The sequence below is a fragment of the Schistocerca nitens genome, chromosome 8 (assembly GCF_023898315.1).
Source record: "Schistocerca nitens isolate TAMUIC-IGC-003100 chromosome 8, iqSchNite1.1, whole genome shotgun sequence".
Taxonomy (NCBI): Eukaryota; Metazoa; Arthropoda; class Insecta; order Orthoptera; family Acrididae; genus Schistocerca; species Schistocerca nitens.
In genome coordinates this window covers 224,851,352-224,869,508 of record NC_064621.1, presented here as the reverse complement: position 1 = coordinate 224,869,508, position 18,157 = coordinate 224,851,352, and the positions used below count along the sequence as shown (strand labels likewise).

The 18,157-nt window shown below is 36.6% G+C and overlaps 1 protein-coding gene across 2 annotated transcripts in view; it reads right to left on the bottom strand.

Moving 5' to 3' along the window:
- Positions 1-18,157, bottom strand: part of LOC126199279 (rho GTPase-activating protein 10) — a 596,616-nt gene that overhangs the window by 16,816 nt on the left and 561,643 nt on the right. For both annotated transcript variants that reach the window (XM_049936087.1, XM_049936088.1), the window contains exons 16-18: positions 16,334-16,537; positions 11,390-11,666; positions 7,014-7,133 (exon numbers count right to left, since the gene is read on the bottom strand). In XM_049936087.1, coding sequence (XP_049792044.1) covers positions 7,014-7,133; positions 11,390-11,666; positions 16,334-16,537 — 601 coding nt within the window. The remainder of the gene's footprint in view (positions 1-7,013; positions 7,134-11,389; positions 11,667-16,333; positions 16,538-18,157) is intronic.

Here is an 18,157-nt window from a genome sequence, read left to right as displayed (position 1 = left end):
TCTGAACCCACCGATTCCATATTCTGCTAATAGTCATTGGATCTTGACCGACGCAAGCAGCAATGTCGCGATACGATAAACCGCAATCGCGATAGGCTACAATTCGACCTTTATCAAAGTCGGAAACGTGATGGTACGCATTTCTCCATCTTACACGAGGCATCACAACAACGTGTCACCAGGCAACGCCGGTCAACTGCTGTTTGTGTATGAGAAATTGGTTGGAAACTTTCCTCGTGTCAGCATGTCGTAGGTGTCGCCACCGGCGCCAACCTTGTGTGAATGCTCTGAAAAGCTAATCATTTGCACATCACAGCATCTTCTTCCTGTCGGTTACATTTCGCGTCTGTATCACGTCATCTTCGTGGTGTAGCAATTTTAATGGCCAGTAGTGTATATAACTCAAGAATATGCACACAACTGGACAGCAAGTGTTGTATGAAATATCTGTGGAAGGATAATCTACAGCTGGAAATGGAAGAAAGGAATAGTTATTGTTGAGACACTGAAGTAAGCAAGTATATCATGTTGCTTGCATAGTTATAGTGTCCCACAAATATAGTTGCATTTGTATACAGGGAGCCATCTTGTGAAGTAACTGGCTAAGGGACAGTTGAGTGGCAGGTTCCTGAACAAACAATATGTTCAGAATCTGTCAACATCAATCCAAAGGGTCCTCTGCTCACATCAAGAATATGCACCATAGTCACTGTCTTACAATCTTGTCACATCTGCTGAATCAAATTTCAGAAATAATGGACTTCAGAAGCATTAAGAATTCGCAAGGCTTTTCCATTATTTTAGCATTATATTTTGAAATAATTACAGTTTTGTTCAAACCTTATACATAATCCTTTATTAATCAACATTGCAAAATTTATTTACTACAATGATACCCAGTTTGGGCTAAAAAGCTGTCCATCTTCAGATCTGAATTTTTATAGAAAATTCCACATGAGGGAGAGTAGGGTGAAACAAACTGTCATTACGACAAACATTATGCAAAGTCAATACATACCAAATATGACAAACTCAGCCAAGCTGGTAGGATTGATTGATTGACTGAGTGATTCGGGGGAGGGGACCAAACAGCAAGGTCATCGGTCCCATTGGATTGGGGAAGGATGGGGAAAGATGTCATCTGTGCCCTTTTAAAGGAACCATCCTGGCATTTGCCTTAAGCGATTTAGGGAAATCACGGAAAACCGAGTTCAGGATGGTCGTTGAGGGTTTGAACCATCGTCCTCCCAAATGCGAGTCCAGCAAGCAAGACACATTGTCATCAATAAATTACATACTTCTGTTTAACAACTTTCATAACCTATAGCCCAACCTTATTAAACATTTATAGCTAAATGAACATTAATATAAACTTCACATAAAAATATACAAATCAAATAAGAAACATGACCCATTGTGTCACTATATCATTACACGAATGAAACAACATGACCCACCCTGATCTAATTTGCTCAATGGATTAACAATGATGTCAGTGTGCCAACCAGCCAGGATGTGTTTTTCAGGCAGTTTCCCATATTTAGCTAGGTGAATACTATGCTGATACCTACATCTTGCCTTAGTTTACACAATTGCAAACATTTAGAAAACTTTCATGCTCGCTTTCACATAAATAACACTACACACAGACAACTGGGGGAGAGGGTGGGGTACACACATTCTGTCCTGTGGGGAGGGGGAGGGGGTTTTACCGTGTGGCAACAGGGAGGGCATCCGTCCACCCATTAAACTACCCATGCTAAATTCATTCATAAACCTGTCATCCCTGCACCAATGTGGGCCACAGGCACAAGGAGAAGAAGATGAAGCAGGCTGACACCACATAATTCTTATCCAAATGTGAGAGATCACCGTACAAATTGTATCAGCTAGTATACACATATGGAGAGAGCGTATCCAAAACTATTTGACAAATTTATCACTGTCACATAGCACCAGTGAGTAACAGAATACTATGTCCGTGTCGTAGCAGGCTGAGTAGCAGCACCGAATGATGTTACGTGATGGGCTTAGAGAAAAACTCAGTTTACAACATACTACTTGAAGCAAAATAATTGAAAATTACAATTGTAAAAATCTGTATATGACATACACAGAATATAACAGTAATAATAATAATAATAATAATAATAATAATAAACATAGAGAACCCCAGATAACAACAAACAGTACAATGGCAACATACATACATGTTTCAAAGTGACAAAATGCATAATTTTTTATATGATGTAATTCAGAACAACAAAATTTGTATTATAAATGACATTAAGCAATTAGGCATAACCAATCTAAAGCATTTAACTACCCAACATTAAAGGATATAAAACTGTATGTAAGTTAGGCATGAATCTGAGACCCATTTGCTTTATTCTAAGAATGTAAGATAATGGCATAGGCAATTTGGGGGCATATGAATGGATGTATGCCAGTATTCATAACAACAATATTCACATAGTGAGTATTACATAGTTCAAAGGCACTTATAAAACTTATGCATCATTTGAAACATTACTCACTATTCATAGCCTAGGCGAATCACAAGCCTTCACAGCATTAACGGTTGTAAATCAACACAATACCGAAACCAGTAGATACTAGGATGCAAGTATCATATCTACTAGAATATAAATATAATAGAGGGAAACATTCCATGTGGGAAAAATATATCTAAAAACAAAGGAAATGTCTGCTTGTGTCTGTGTATGTGTCTGTGTCTGTGGATATGTGTGTGTGCGCGAGTGTATACCTGTCCTTTTTTCCCCCTAAGGTAAGTCTTTCCGCTCCCGGGATTGGAATGACTCCTTACCCTCTCCCTAAAACCCACATCCTTTCATCTTTCCCTCTTTCCTGATGAAGCAACCGTTGGTTGCGAAAGCTTGAATTTTGTGTGTATGTTTGTGGGTCTATCGACCTGCCAGCACTTTCGTTTGGTAAGTCACATCATCTTTGTTTCTACTAGAATATAATATGTACAAAAGCCATAACAAATCATATTTTCATATGCATCACACACATGTATGAAGATATCTGACAGGAATGTGCCCTATCAAAGAAAATAAATAAATAAATTAATTAATTAATTAAAAAAAATAAATAAAATTAATGTTATACGACAGTGCATGAAACATACAAATTATAGCAATGGTTCCATTACAAGGGACAAAACTGGTCAGCAGCTTACACTCAAATGAAAATAACAATAATATAGTTTACATTTTTATTTATAGGCAAATGAATGAAGATATACTCAACAAGACCAATAATGCTTAAACAAGATACAAAAAAAAGTGTTATAGACTAAATAATATTTGAAATTTATATATGTAAGAAATAACACCTGATGTGTAATGAAAACATAAGATTTGTCTTAATACTAATGTATTAATGGGTAGTAACCCGATGTATACATGAATAGTAGACAAACCACAAAGTGGTTATAATTAAAGTGCAGTTACTCACAGAGGTCCAGTGTGGGCTGTAATTATCACATGGCAGTGAAACTTGGTATACGCTACTGTGTTAATGCAGTACCCATTTATGCTCGGGAGGGGGGGGGGGGTCACCGGCGCCGGAGCAGTTCCAATTTTGGCTACCAGGTGCAAATTTGTTGCTGTAAAGCATCTCATCGACGTCTCATGTGTTCAAATTGATGAATCGTGTAAGCGGCAATCAATAATAAAACCGACATCATGCTTTTCTCAGTTGTTTGACCTTTTCTGCCTACTACAATTCCCAATCCATTACATATGGAAACATATCTGCACGTCTTCTTTGCATTCACAGCACCAGATTTTCACCTTGTTATCAAAAATGGAAGTATTTCTTTTTCAGCATAAATTGGTTCTGCATTAATGCGTTAGAATATTACCAGGTTTTGCTGCCATAAAGTAATTACAGTCCACACTGGACCTCTGTGAGTACTTTCACTTTAAGTATAACCACTCAGTAGTAGCAGCTATATAACAGTGCACAAAGTCTGGGCTATTGAATGTCAAATACAATGCCTTTACTAGAAGATAAATTGTCATTCTGGCTACCTGTCAGAAAATGTCATAGGACAATCACATACAATGAGTGGCCTAATATTCAGGCAATAGTACATTGAAGTATACATAAAATAGAGACATGCAGTAAAGCAACTGCTGTATAAGGACATTTTAGTATTAAAGAATAGTAACTACTCTCTCTTGGCAGAAATATTTCATAAGTGTGTCCAGAATGGTGAGATCACTGAGGGAATGCCACAAAAACATTCCCCAGACCATAACGCTCTCTCCTCCAGCATAGACACTTCCAACGATTATTGCAGGATGTTTCCTTGCAGTCCTGTGTAGCAGTAAACGTGATTCATCTCGAAAGGCCACCTGTTGCCACCCACTGGATGTACAGCTGTGGTAATGGCCTGTAAGTTTCAGCCTTCATCACCAATGAACCAGGTGCCTGGAGAGGAGGTCCTTAAGCAGCAACATTCGATGAATGAGGAGACACTGTTGACATGCCCTTGGTTCATCTGAGTGATCAGTTACTCAACAGTTGAGCATCTATTTGCCCCTACATATCTCTGCAGCCAGTGTTCACCCCTACCATCTATGGCTTGTGATACAACTCCGTTGCCTTGGTGCTGGTTTTGGACAGTGCCATTTTTCCATGCACGGTACACTTTAACCACGGCGGCACAAAAACAGTTTACACCCTTGGTCCAAAAAACAACAATCATGCCCTTTTGGACATCAGATAAATCACTCCGTACCTGCAATACGACAACAACTGTGCTATTTTCCACATCCCCCCCGACAAGTTTTACATACCCTCCACTGCTATTGCTGCTACCTGCCATCTGTGGATGGTTATTGCACAATGACGTCCAACATAGGTGGTGGTCATATTAATGTAACTGAACCATGTATTTAAAATGATGCCCAAGTTTTACAAGTGCCTCTAAATTATATAATATTCACTATGTGAACATTGTTGTTATGAATGCTGCCACGCAATCCATTCATATACTTCTGAACTGCCTATGCCATTAACTTACATTCTGACGATGAAGCAAAGTGGGTCTCAGTTCATACCTCACTTACGTATGATTTTATATCCTTTAATATTGGATGCTTCAATGCTTCATATTAGTTACAAGTAATAGCTTAGTATTATGATAATATAGGTTTTGTTATTATTATTCTGAATTACATTATATGCCATCTACTGGTATCTTGACACTTTGAAATACAAGTGTATATTACACTTATGCTGTCTGTTGTTATCTGGGCTTCTCCACTCGTTTAACTACAATTATTATTATTATAACATTCTGTATACATCTACAATTATTATTATAACATTCTGTATACATCATTTAATGGTTGGTACAACCATTCTTCTGCTTGAATTAATGTTCTATAAATGCAGTGACACCTACTGGCAAGTAGTTCTCCTGTAAGCTCTAGCACATAACATCAGTCAGTATTCTGCCTGCCCTGACACAGGTATATTTTTCAGTTACTTACTGAAGCTTGATGACACGGATAATAGCTGATACAATGTTCTTGTGCAATATGTATGATGATCTCACACATTTGGGGATGAATTATGTGGTACAGCGACACACTGTACCATATTTTCTATTTATCTGTATTTTTTTAAACAATGTTTATATTAATGTTCACCAAACAATGGAAAATCCAAGATGAAATGTAACAAATTATGAAAAAGAAAGTTGCTACTCACCATTTAGCAGATATGCTTAGTCCCAGATAGTGGGAAAAAAATAGTGACAATCTTTCTGTTGTGTCTATCTGCGACTCAGCATCGCTGCTTCATGGTGAGTAGCAACTTTCTTTTCGAAAATATTGTTAATGTTCATCAATCTGTACATGTACATAAAGGTTGCACTATGAATGCTGTTACGAACAAGCATGTAGTTAACTGATGACAATGTGTCTCTTACTGGCTTGGCAATGCAGCAATGTTTATCATATTTGGTATGTACTGACTTTGCATAACCTTTGTTATAATGACAGTTTATCACATACTAATCTCCCTCATGTGTAATTTTCTATAAAGTTTCAGACTTGAAGATGGCTAGGTGTTTTAGCCAAAAAACTATTTAGCATAATTCAAATAAATTTTGCAGTCTTGACTAATACAGGATCATTTATAAGAATGTGTAATTTTTACATTTATATGTCGGTTATCTCCAACCTGACTAAGTCAGAATACAACAGAAAATATCTCACGATTAAACTGCAATGTAAAGTAATAATGTTGCTCTTAAGTAGAAACAGTGATCAGAGATTAATTAACAATTCCTTCAATGCATATTACTGACAATAAAAGTAAACTCAAATTACATAACTCATTTTTTCTAACATTTAAATTTTGGGCTGATTCAATTTTGCATGAGGGTCTTGCTTGTTTAGCGCATAATATTGTGGTGTTGAATCACTGTTGTTCTACTAACCATCTGTGCAAATAGCAAGTGATCCAGAACATAATTTTAGTCATCCTGATTAAAAATTGGAAAAAAATTCCACGAAAACTTTGATTGTGGAGCAACAAACTTCCATAGTCAACTAGTTCAATCAGACCCTAGAAGGGCAAAACTTTTCACTTAGTAAAAAGATAGATGATAAATCTGAAGCCCGAGGCCAGCCCGGGGGTGAGGGTCAATGAACTGCCTCCTTCTGAGTGTGGCCTTACTTGTCATGTAACATTAATTCTTCAATTTTTTTTTATTTCTGCTATCTATGTCCCTCATTTTTAACAATCATCATCTCCCTCTGTGCCACCAGTAAGCTGCCGAAACTGAGCCATTGGGCACAACTCCATTTTTGAAGTAGTAAAAACAGAACTCATTATGCTACCTCTTGCAAAGTCCACCCCTAACTTTATAATGCCTGGATACAATGAAGAGTAATGTTCTGCTTTTAACTGCAACATGAAAATGTGGAATCCCTGAAAGCATTTATCTGCACCATTTTAATGTTACATACCTCTCTTGTTCTTCTGTGGCGAGTCTTGGACGTGGACCAGGCTACCACTTCCATCCCTCACAGAGACAGGCAGAGTTTCTGTTGAACTGCTCATACTGACATCCAAGCGTTCAGGACTACCTACATCAGTATATGTAATGACAAAATATGAGCACACAATATAAGAAGTTAATTTAGTTAATTGAAATCAGACTGTTCTATCATTTGGCTTCATTATTTTATACAAATAAAATTGCTATGAAAATGGATGCACACAATTTACACAAATTTTTGCATGGGGAGAATTCAGTGATGTGGAATATAAATTTACATCAACTCTCAACTTGGATAACAATAATCAGGTCGTTGCCGAAAAACATAATGTGTTGAAATTCCAATTTATACCTCTTTTCTGCCATTTATTGGGCACAGCAAAATAGTAGTTTTACTTTAAACTTTCTAGGCTTTTCTCAATTTTTTTCAACTATGACAAGTAGTAGTAGACACAGGAGACCAAAGAAACATACTGTTTCTGCTACATATTAGTGTAGTAGTGGGCACTGTATACCACTCATCACATTACTCATTTTATCACTCCTTTACAGTTCTCCTCTCAAAATAAGAAAAAGATTTGTATTTAGTTGATGACAGCAAAAACGTGATTCATCAGGGCATTTGCACAAATTACTTAGCTGCATGTTGGTCATCCTTAGGCATGCAAAACAGTTGTTGTTTGTAATGGCAAGGAACCAGTTGGTCACCCCTATGTGGCCAGAGGTACATAGCATCAGATACCTAAGTTATAATTCAAACTGTTCCCTCAGATTATGGGGAGACAGCATGTGAATTTTGAACAGGTGCTTGGAACAAACAGCAAGTCTTCCCTAGGATTAAAATTTGGCAGTTTTGGGAAACAAGAAATCAAATGAAATTAACAATTTTGCTCATGAAACCACAGTGGCATTTTAATTGCATTAACTGTGGGTTCTTCGTGAAACATTGTGAATTATGCAAACAAACACTGTTTTTGGTCTTGTTTCACAATTTATTATTAATGTTACTGCACAACCTTGGTTTTGAGTTATAAGCCGATTTTCAAGTACATTACTGCTTCCCAAAGATGAAAATGCACCCATAAACATGGTGACAAGGCAAAGATAATCGTCTCAACTTCTTAAGGTATCTTTCCATTGCTTAATGTAAAATTTTTTAACAAATTACATACGTAATTACATAATTCAGCAATTACCCTGACATGACTAAAGTTATGCACCAGCCAAGAACTTTTTAACTACGATGGACTGGGGCCTAAAGTTTTCCTTCTATCCTGGGGTTGTGATTTCATCTAAAATAGGTGAATAACTGAATTGGGTTTGCTCATTTTTAATTTCTAAGATTTCAAATTGGTTGAGTTTAGCCCCCTTTTCCTCTATGTGTAAAACCTGTACATCTATTATGTATTTGTGATTATTTCTGCAAAGGCTGAATCACGCTTCTTCAATCTCCAGCTTAAGCCTGGTGCAGATTGACCTCGCCATCTGTCCATTGGAGCAAGACCCAACACTCATGCCATGTGATTATATAAACTCCATTTTTTTGTGATGGCTTTTGCATTGAACAAGCAACTACCTATTGTCTGGGGGACATAGAAAAACACAAAGAAAGCCTTTGCCTTCAAAATGTTACTTATCCTCTTGGATGTTTTCCCCATAAAAGGTTACCTGCACCATTTCTTTTCCAGTCTGTGTATTTTATCGGGGACAGTAGGGACCTGGCTTGCTTCTTTATCTTTTTACCTAAAATTTTATCAATGATGTGGGGGTTAAAAATCATTATTTGTGGCTATAGCTTTTATTGTGTTAAGTTCCTGGTCAAAGTCTTCTTGGCACATAAGGATAGAAATGAGACAATGAATGTTGTGGTGGAATGCTGCATGTTTATAGGTTGTAGGATGTTGGAGGAAGCAGGGATGAATCATCTTTTCAGCAAATTTTAAATTTATGGTTACTGCCTTTATATTTAAGCTGATGTCCAGGAAATTTATGCTGCCCCCCCTCCCCAACTCCATGCTGACCTTTATATCAGTGAGCCACTGGTTCATATCTTACAACCTATAAACATGCAGCATTCCCCCACATGATACACTGTCTCCTTTCTACCCGTATGTCCCAAGAAGATTCTGACCAGGAACTTTAATGAATTTAACCCCCACATCAGTTTTAAAATTTTAGGTAAAAAGATGAAGAAGCAAGCCAGATCCATACTGTCCAAAACGAAAAACACAGACAAACTGGAAAAGAAATGGCGCAGATTACATTTTATAGGAAAACATCAAATACGATAAGTAACATTTTGAAGGCAAAGGGTTTCTTGGTGTTTTTCTATGTCCCTCAGACAATAGGTAGTTGCTTGTTCAATACAAAAGACAAACAATCAGCCATCACAAAAAGTGGAGTTTATAAAACCATATGCCGCGGGTGTCAGTCTTGCTACATTGGACAGATGGGAAGATCACTCTGCACCAGGCTTAAAGAACAATACAGAAGCTGGAGATTGAAGAAGCCTGATTCAGCCTTTGCAGAACATTGACTGAACAATAAGCACAAATACACAATAGATGTACAAGTCTTAACACACAGAGGAAAAGGGGGCTAAACTCAACCAATTAGAAATTATAGAAATTAAAAGACAGATGTGTATATCCCCACACCTATTATTAAATTAGCAAACCCAATTCAATTATTCATCTCTTTTAGATGAGATCACAACCCCAGGATAAAAGCAAAACTTTGCGCCCCAGTCCATCATAGTTAAAAAGTTCTTGGTTGGTGTATAACTTTAGTCCTGTCATGTTAGGGTAAGTGCTGAATTGTGTAATTACGTAATTTGTTAAAAAATTGTCACTTACGTAATTTTATATTAAGCTATGAATCGATACCTTAAGAAGTCGAGATGATTATCTTTGCCTTGTCATCATGTTTATCTGTGAATTGTCATCTTTGGGAATCAGTAGTGTACTTGAAAATGGGCTTATAACCCAAAACCTAGGTTTTGCAGTAACATTAATAATAAATTGTAAAACAAGCAAAGTAGCATTCTTTTATCCCTAAGACACAGATAATGGTGTCTGTGGAAAATGTCGAATTTGTTGGGAAGAAATCAACCATGGTGGGAAGCAAATGGGTGACAAAATAATAACAATAATAAAAATAACAATAATGATGATTATTATTATTATACATTCCACAGATTACAAGTTAGCCACTGTAACAAACACATCCCATGTTCTCAATACTGTAATACTGCAATCACTGGTTGGTGCATACCCCACAGTTCACATGTTGAGCTAGGGTCCTCTTGGTGAAGAGGTATGTGACTGCTGACATTTAACAGGAAACTGGATCTAGCTGACCAGGTAACTTATTTCTCATTTTCATAGTCCAATTATAATGTTCTCATGTCCATTAAAATAGTAATTGATAATGTGATCAATTAAAGTGGATTATAAATATGGACTGCCCATTTCATATGACCATTTTCAATGATGTGCAAAGAAATGTATACTTTAAAAACTTTTTCCCCCAAGAGTAATATAATCCACAGTCAGCTAGGCTTCTGATACCTATGATCTTGGATTAAGCAAATATACTCAAAGCCTTGATATCTATGAATGATTCCACGGTCATCTAACTGTTTCTGATTGACAGTAATACCATCAACATGTGAAAACCAGGTAAAACTCACCATTTACATGATAATCACTCTAAGCTGCCATGCAAAGACAATATAGCATTTCTTATTGGCATCCAAACAAAATGTTTCCCTTTTTCTCCACACAGAAGCCAAATGAATAATTTCTCCATTCCATCACATATGTTAAATACCTTTTGCATTATGTCATGTGTCATGTACATAGCCTAAGCACAAATATTTTCACAGGAGGGGAATGCTTGTAATGTTCTGACCATCAGTATTCATCAGAACAAAAGCTAAAAGAAACTTTATTTGGAAGCATCCTTCAAAGCAGATAGGGTTGGAGCAAGTATAACTGTTCAACATCAAAGCCACACCAGAAAAAGGACAATTCAAGTTGATAGGATACATTCAATGCAAATAATTTAAATCCTGGCCTATCCTCTCCTGCTGTCTGCCATCATCTGGTCCCTTACTAGTCCTGTTTTACTGAAACCTTTCCTCTCCTCTCATTTGCTTTATAATTGCAGAGAGAGAGAGAGGGAGAGAGAGAGAGAGAGAGAGAGAGAGAGAGAGAGAGAGAGGTGAGGGTGAATTAACATTTTGTAACATGTAATGTAAGCACAAAAAGTAAAATCATATGTGTATCTCTTTTAAGAAAGTTCTCAAGCAGCTAACTTTGTGTAATACATTATCATACTCACCCCTTGTGCTGTAAAAATAATGGGGCTTGGAGTGGTAGCTGTGGTAAGACGGATGCCCAAGACTCAGCAGGTTGCTTTCAGAAAAAGCTGAAACACTGGAAGGACTGACTCGACTTGACACAATGGAAGGCTGCAACTTATGATGAGCTGCAGCAGGAAGACCAGTCGTATGTGCACTCGGAGTCGGTGAAATACCATACCCTGGCCCTGTAATTCCTACGTGATTCATTCCTCCTCCCAACGATACAGGCGTTGGAGTGTCGTATGTGCGGACAAGCTGTTCCAATAGAAAATACAGTTTCACTAACACAGTGTCAGCATATTTAGCAGCACAAATGTTTGTCTAACCTATGAACCTCCATTTAACTTGGTCCTTACATCAAGTAATCCACATCGCCATATCAGAGTTTTTGATATGTCAATGATCTATTGGTACCCAAAGATCTTGATGTTAAAAATATGGTACATTTCACATCGAAATTTAGGTAGCCACCTACAAATTAACTGATCAAGGAGGCATAGTGCTTAATACACTGGACCCACATTCAGTAGAAATAGGGTTTATATTTCCCACGGGCATCCAGATTCGTATTTCCCTAAACCGCTTGAGGAAAATACTGCTGATATTGTTCCCCCAAAAAGATCTAACAAACTCCTACCCTTGTTTTCAAATTATAGAAGAGGAAGCTGGAATAACAACTAAGAAGGTATCCCATTCCATTTTTTCTAAACGCTTCACCCAATATTATCTTGTTCTAGTCCACAGTCAACAGAAATCAGAAGCCTTTACATAAATAGTATACGTTTCTGTGCCTGCCTGCTTGTCTATGTGATTCAACAGTACCATAGTGAAGTAGAGGCCTCAGTTTCATTGATGAACATGAATTAACCTTTTTTCCTTTATATAAACCCTGCTCCTTTTAAATATGAGACCAGTGCCTTAAACAGTGCGCCATCTGACTTGATGGACAATGCTTGAATTGATCATGTAATTTATGAAGACATTTTTCTGACCGTTTGTATTCAGTTAATAAAAAGGCTGTATCTTTTCTTAATGAACCATTCCAACATTAACCTTAAGCAATTTAAGGAAACAATGGGAAATCCAAATCTGGATGGCTGAGTGGGAAATTGAAGTGCAACCACCCTGGATGCAAGTCCAGTATGCTAACCTCAGCACCACCTCATCTAGTAGTATCAAACAATGGAAAATCAAGTAACAATGACAATATTATGATTAAGGATAGACTGCTACTCACCATATAGTGGAGGTCTTGAGCCACAGATAGTTATAACAAAAATATTGTCAAACAAGTAAGCTTTCAGCCAAAAAGGACTTCACTGGAATTAACACACACACACACACAGTGTGGCTTCAGGTGCCAGAGGCTACAGTCGAGTGTGTGTGTGTGTGTGTGTGTGTGTGTGTGTGTGTGTGTGTGTGTGTGTGTGTTTTTGACAAAGGCCTGTTTGGCCAAAAGCTTGTATTGTGACAGTCTTTTTGTTGTGCCTATCTGCGACTCACCATCTCCTCTATTTGGTGAGTAGCAGCTTTCCTTTCCACAATACTGTTATATCAGCTGGGAGCCATTTAATATGGAATGATGAGATAAGTATAGTTATGGGAGAATGCACCTGCTGCAATGTAATTTTATCATTCCAGTGATCCAGGAGACAAAGATTTCATTCTCAATTGTTTACTGATACTGTGCTCAGACCAGAATACTTCCAGGTCTTCTAAGCTCATATTCTAAAAGAAGATAGTATCCATAAAAGAGTGATGCATATCACTGTTTTCGAAATGCACATGCCACTGGGTGTAAGATAAAGTGATTTGCCTGAGAACTGGTCAGGAAGTCAGCTCATCCTACACCCCTTGACAGCATGTGCAGTGATTCAGGCAGACTAATGGGAACTTGTGGTATAGAAAATGTAAATCAACCATTTTGTCATTGTCCTGACTTCAGCTGATAATTTGTGTACATTGTGCACGGGGATTAGAGTTGAGAAATAAATGAACAAGAGTTGCACAACTTTATACTGTGAAATAACTTCTTTGGAAAAATGCATAAACAAACCAATATTGTACACGAGGGATAAACCAGATGAGGCTGCACTGTTGTTAACAGACTGCCGTTGAAGCTGGGCACATGAAAACCCTAACCCCATCTAGTTACCCTCTAAATTACTAAAGCAAGAGGATGGTTCCCAATGCGAAAAGGCCATGGCCAACTAACTGCTCCATCCTTGTCAAACTAGAGCTACGAAGTTCTTAAATGCCTGCACATATAAATTATGTTTGTGTTCTTAAACTGTAATACCAGGACATGACCAAAATTTCTGTGAAAGTGATATAGAGGTGAATAAAATTTGAAGCTAAAATGTAGACTCAGCTATAAATAATTCAATAGCACTAACTAAGAATAAATTCAAAATGAATAGGAACCACTACTGCTGCTGCTACTGCACTGCTTTCTTCATCTTTCCATCTCCTTCCTTCTTACATATGTCCCTAACACCCAACTCAATCTCCTCCAGCCTCTTCCCCTTTCTCCCCAGAAAATGTACGCTGTAATTTTTTAAACTATGAATACTAAGTATACTCATCTTCATGGGCTTGAATAATATACACTGGAGATGTGCTACCTGAAAGTAAGTAATGTCCAGTCCATCTGTCCTTTGTAGAATTTAACAAATTTCTGAATGGAACTTGCCTTTGCCTATAATTTTTCTAAATGGATATTTCTGAAAATGAAACACAGCAGTAGTCCCACAACAATAAATGCAAAATTGTTACAAAGTTCTTTGAATCAGATATATCTTTTTCTGGAATACTGATAAGGGGAGGTTCCAAGCTTGGGACTGACTTTTGGGAACTATACGGCTGTGTATGTTATGATTCAAGGTACTACATCCTGCAGGCATTCATACTGGTGGGCCCTTGTTTACGAGTCATCGTCAAAAACATTTCTTGATTGCACTTGCTGCTCTAAAGCTTTAAAAATAGCAGGGATATACAGGCTGGGGGCACAGAGTAATGGTTAATGTTCATTTGCCACCCACAAAAAGTAGTGGGTTCATATCTCATCAAGTGATTTGAAATGTTTTTATTTTTTAATCTTGATTGAAATGATTTTGATCATTATTTGCATTCAATTAATTGGTTTAAGTGCAATATTTTCTTCCTAATCCTTATTCACATCATTTTAATCAAGATATTAATTTTCTTATTTGCCCTTATTTTTTTCTTCCTTTCATTCTCCTTTCACTTGGAAATTTGTTCATGTGATTTTAATTATTATGTATTAAATTTAATTTCTTCTGTACCATCATCTTGTATTTTCATTTATGTTATTTGCATTCATTATTTACTTGAATTCAATTCTATTTACAATCCCTTCTTTCATTTACATTTTCGTCTGTGTTATTTTGTACATAGGGCAACAAGAATTTGTGTTTCGATAGTTTGTGTGACAATCACCACTAAAAAAAAAAAAAAAAAACTGAACATTTTGTAATGAAACACACATTTTTGACACTATTGCACAGTCAATATAAGTAGATTATTTTATCTTTTGTTAATAACAAATAGATCACCCATTTTAAAAGTTTAAATATTATGAGATACAAATAAAACTAATTAAATTCACACGCACACACATTCCAAATTGAAAAAGCACGAAAAGAAGAAAACATGAGAGTAAATCATGAAGTTCAAACAATGATTAAAATAGTGTAACAAAAGAACAGAAATAAAAAAGTACATTTAAACCACTAACTGAACAAAAATAATGATCAAAATAATTTTGATTAAGATTAAAAAGCAAAAAATTTCAAAGCACCTGATGAGATACAAACCCACAACCTTCTGCATATGAAATGAAGGGATACCTTCACCATTACATTGTACCACTAGTCTGTGCAAAGCTCGCCTTTAAAGCTCTTGAGAAATCAAACAAAATTATGAAATTTTTATGCATTGGTTACTCACAAAGGAGGGCCTATCAGGGTGAATAGCTGCAGGGTATGACACCTAGTGCCCTGACCTACATCACCATATAGCTGGTTTCAAACATTCGATCCCATGCCTGTGACCTCTCCTTGTGAGAAATGAGGGCAGAAAAAACTAGTACCACAAAACATTTTAAAAAGTGCATTGTTATATGGGGAAGGCATTTACTATCCTAAGCCTGTCAGTATTTATTTTACGCATCTAAAGAAAAACACTTTACACAAGAAGTACATACTTTTGAAAAGCTCAGACAAATAATACTAAAGAAGATTACACTTATTGCCAGGTCTTTTCTATATAAAGACATCAACTTTTTAATGTCCAGTCCTCAATGTCATATCTCAAAAGTTCAAAATAGCGGAAGCACAGTTCCATTTCAGTATGTTCAGAGAGAGAGAGAGAAAAAAAAGAATATTCTCTTGCGCTTTGTAATCTACAGACTGGAATGTGCAAGACCACAGTGTTCAAGATTATCTCAAACATTTGTATTTGCCCTTCTTGTCCAAGTGTTCCACAAAGAAGTAACTGAACTGGTCAAGCAAACTGCACCTTATGCAGCTTTTAGAAAGAAAATAAGAAGAAGAAGAAGAAAAATAACTTCAAGACAGACATATGAGGCCCTCTCAGTTTTTCATCCTGCAAGACAGCTAGCTGACTTTGGTAATACTAGTGCATCAAAAGATGAAAACAATTCTAGTTTCAAAAATGAAGTGCTAACTCAAATCAGTATAAATGAGTAAACACCAAGTACTTTAAATCAAAATTTATAATGCTCGAATTTATTTTAAAATCCATCATTAATAGAACCTCTGTTCACAGCATTTTCATTTCACTCTTAAAGTAAGTATTGGGGAGTTCTATTTATTATAAGAAGAATTATCTCAAAACCTGTTATGTCAAATTTTAAATTTGGAAAATGTAATTATACGTACATGTGCAACAGCATGTGATGACTGCTGATGAGCATACTTTGCTCTAGGTGGAGGTATAACATGGTTGTGGTTATGGTTATGGTGTAGAGGAATGCCTCCATTTGTAGCAGCAGCAATATTAGTGGCCATCCCAAGCTGTGGTTGTATCTGTGTAGTTGCAGGTAGATTTGGTATTTCAGATGGCTCTGGGGATGTCCGGAATATCTGCAAAAAGTTAAACCTTTTATTTCTTCAGGTGGAAATTAATGATATTTTTTCACTAAATAGACTAAATAAAAGCTTGAGAAGATTAATAACAACACTTCTGTCAATAACAATGATCGTATTGCTGCAGCCCTTGTTATTACTGCATTACAGCAACATGAAGCAGACAGGCTCCCAATGAGCTATAGCTACTCCACCTTGTTTGGTGGAAACTTGCAATGACCAATATTTAACACACTTTTAATATAGTTTGTTTCTTTACTTTCAAAGTGTAATTTTACAACCTTTATTCTAAAAGTAAGTAAAAAAGATTTTTTTTACTGTTAGCATATTTCTTCATATTAATATCTCGTTATGGCCACAGCATTTCAATACAAGATTTGCTTATAAGTAGAATACTTTGTTTAAAATAGCTTTGTGACTGGCATTACAGAGAGTAGTGTGATAGGTGCCAGCCACATTTAGTTCTTCTCAAGCATCTAGTGCTCACTATGCTATACACTTATAGGTACAATGTACAGCCTCGTCAGGCATGGCAATGCTGCACTCCATCACAATCTGTCAGTCACAAAGTTATTTTATTTTAGTTTTAGATTTCATGCAACATTTCTGACCATCACACTACCAATTTTAAGAAGCCCACAAAAATATGATGCAACTTGTACATTAGTATCATGATTTTGTTTTCACTTCTAAAGAGTACTTCAGCAGCAGACAATATTACTTTCAGTTTCGTGAGGAATAATGTGTTAATTCTTATATGACAAACACTGGTGTAGATCTCATGCATGGAATTAATTAACATCAACAGTTGTGCATGAGATGATACAATAAGACTAGCCAAATTTGCCCACTACAGATGATAATATATTTCCGTACTGAAAGCAAGCATCAGGAAATTAGCACATCTCTCTTAGTTGTATTACTAACAAACCTTCATGAGCTATTCAGCTGTAGAAAGACATGTTCTTACTGAGCACCCAAGAGAATTACAACTCATAAAACATTAGGATATATTTGTACTCCATCCGTATGATTTACTTTCATGATGGAGTCTCAACAGTGTGGTGTATTGTTATTGGGAGTAAAACATGGCTACACTGTGTTAAACCAAATATGAAAAGGCAACACATGCTTCTCCACCATTTTAGAAATTTAAAACAGCAGCCCCCAAGAAAGTCATGATGACAGTCTGCTGGTACTGCAATATTGGCCAGTACTTGATTATTTCATCAAGGAATCAACAGGGAACACAGATGGTTATTACATAACGTTGGGATAATTTTGAAAGGCAAGTCACAGGAAACATGCCATAATAATTCTTGAACAGGTTTCATATCATATTTGGTAACACCTGTGCAAAGTTTGTCAACAGAACATATGAGCTGTTGCAGCACTTAGGGTAGGAGATACTAAATGTGCCCCCCCCCCCCCCCCTCCCCAAAGTTCTTTTTGAGTAACCACTTCTTTTAACTATTCCATGCAAGACAGACAGCGATTTTAGGTGTAAGACTGCTAATATAGGTTAAAACATAATTTTTCATCAGCACAATTTTTTATGCATGCATTACTGGTACATGTTTTATTTTCACCACAAACTGGAAAATTAAAAGTCTTGCT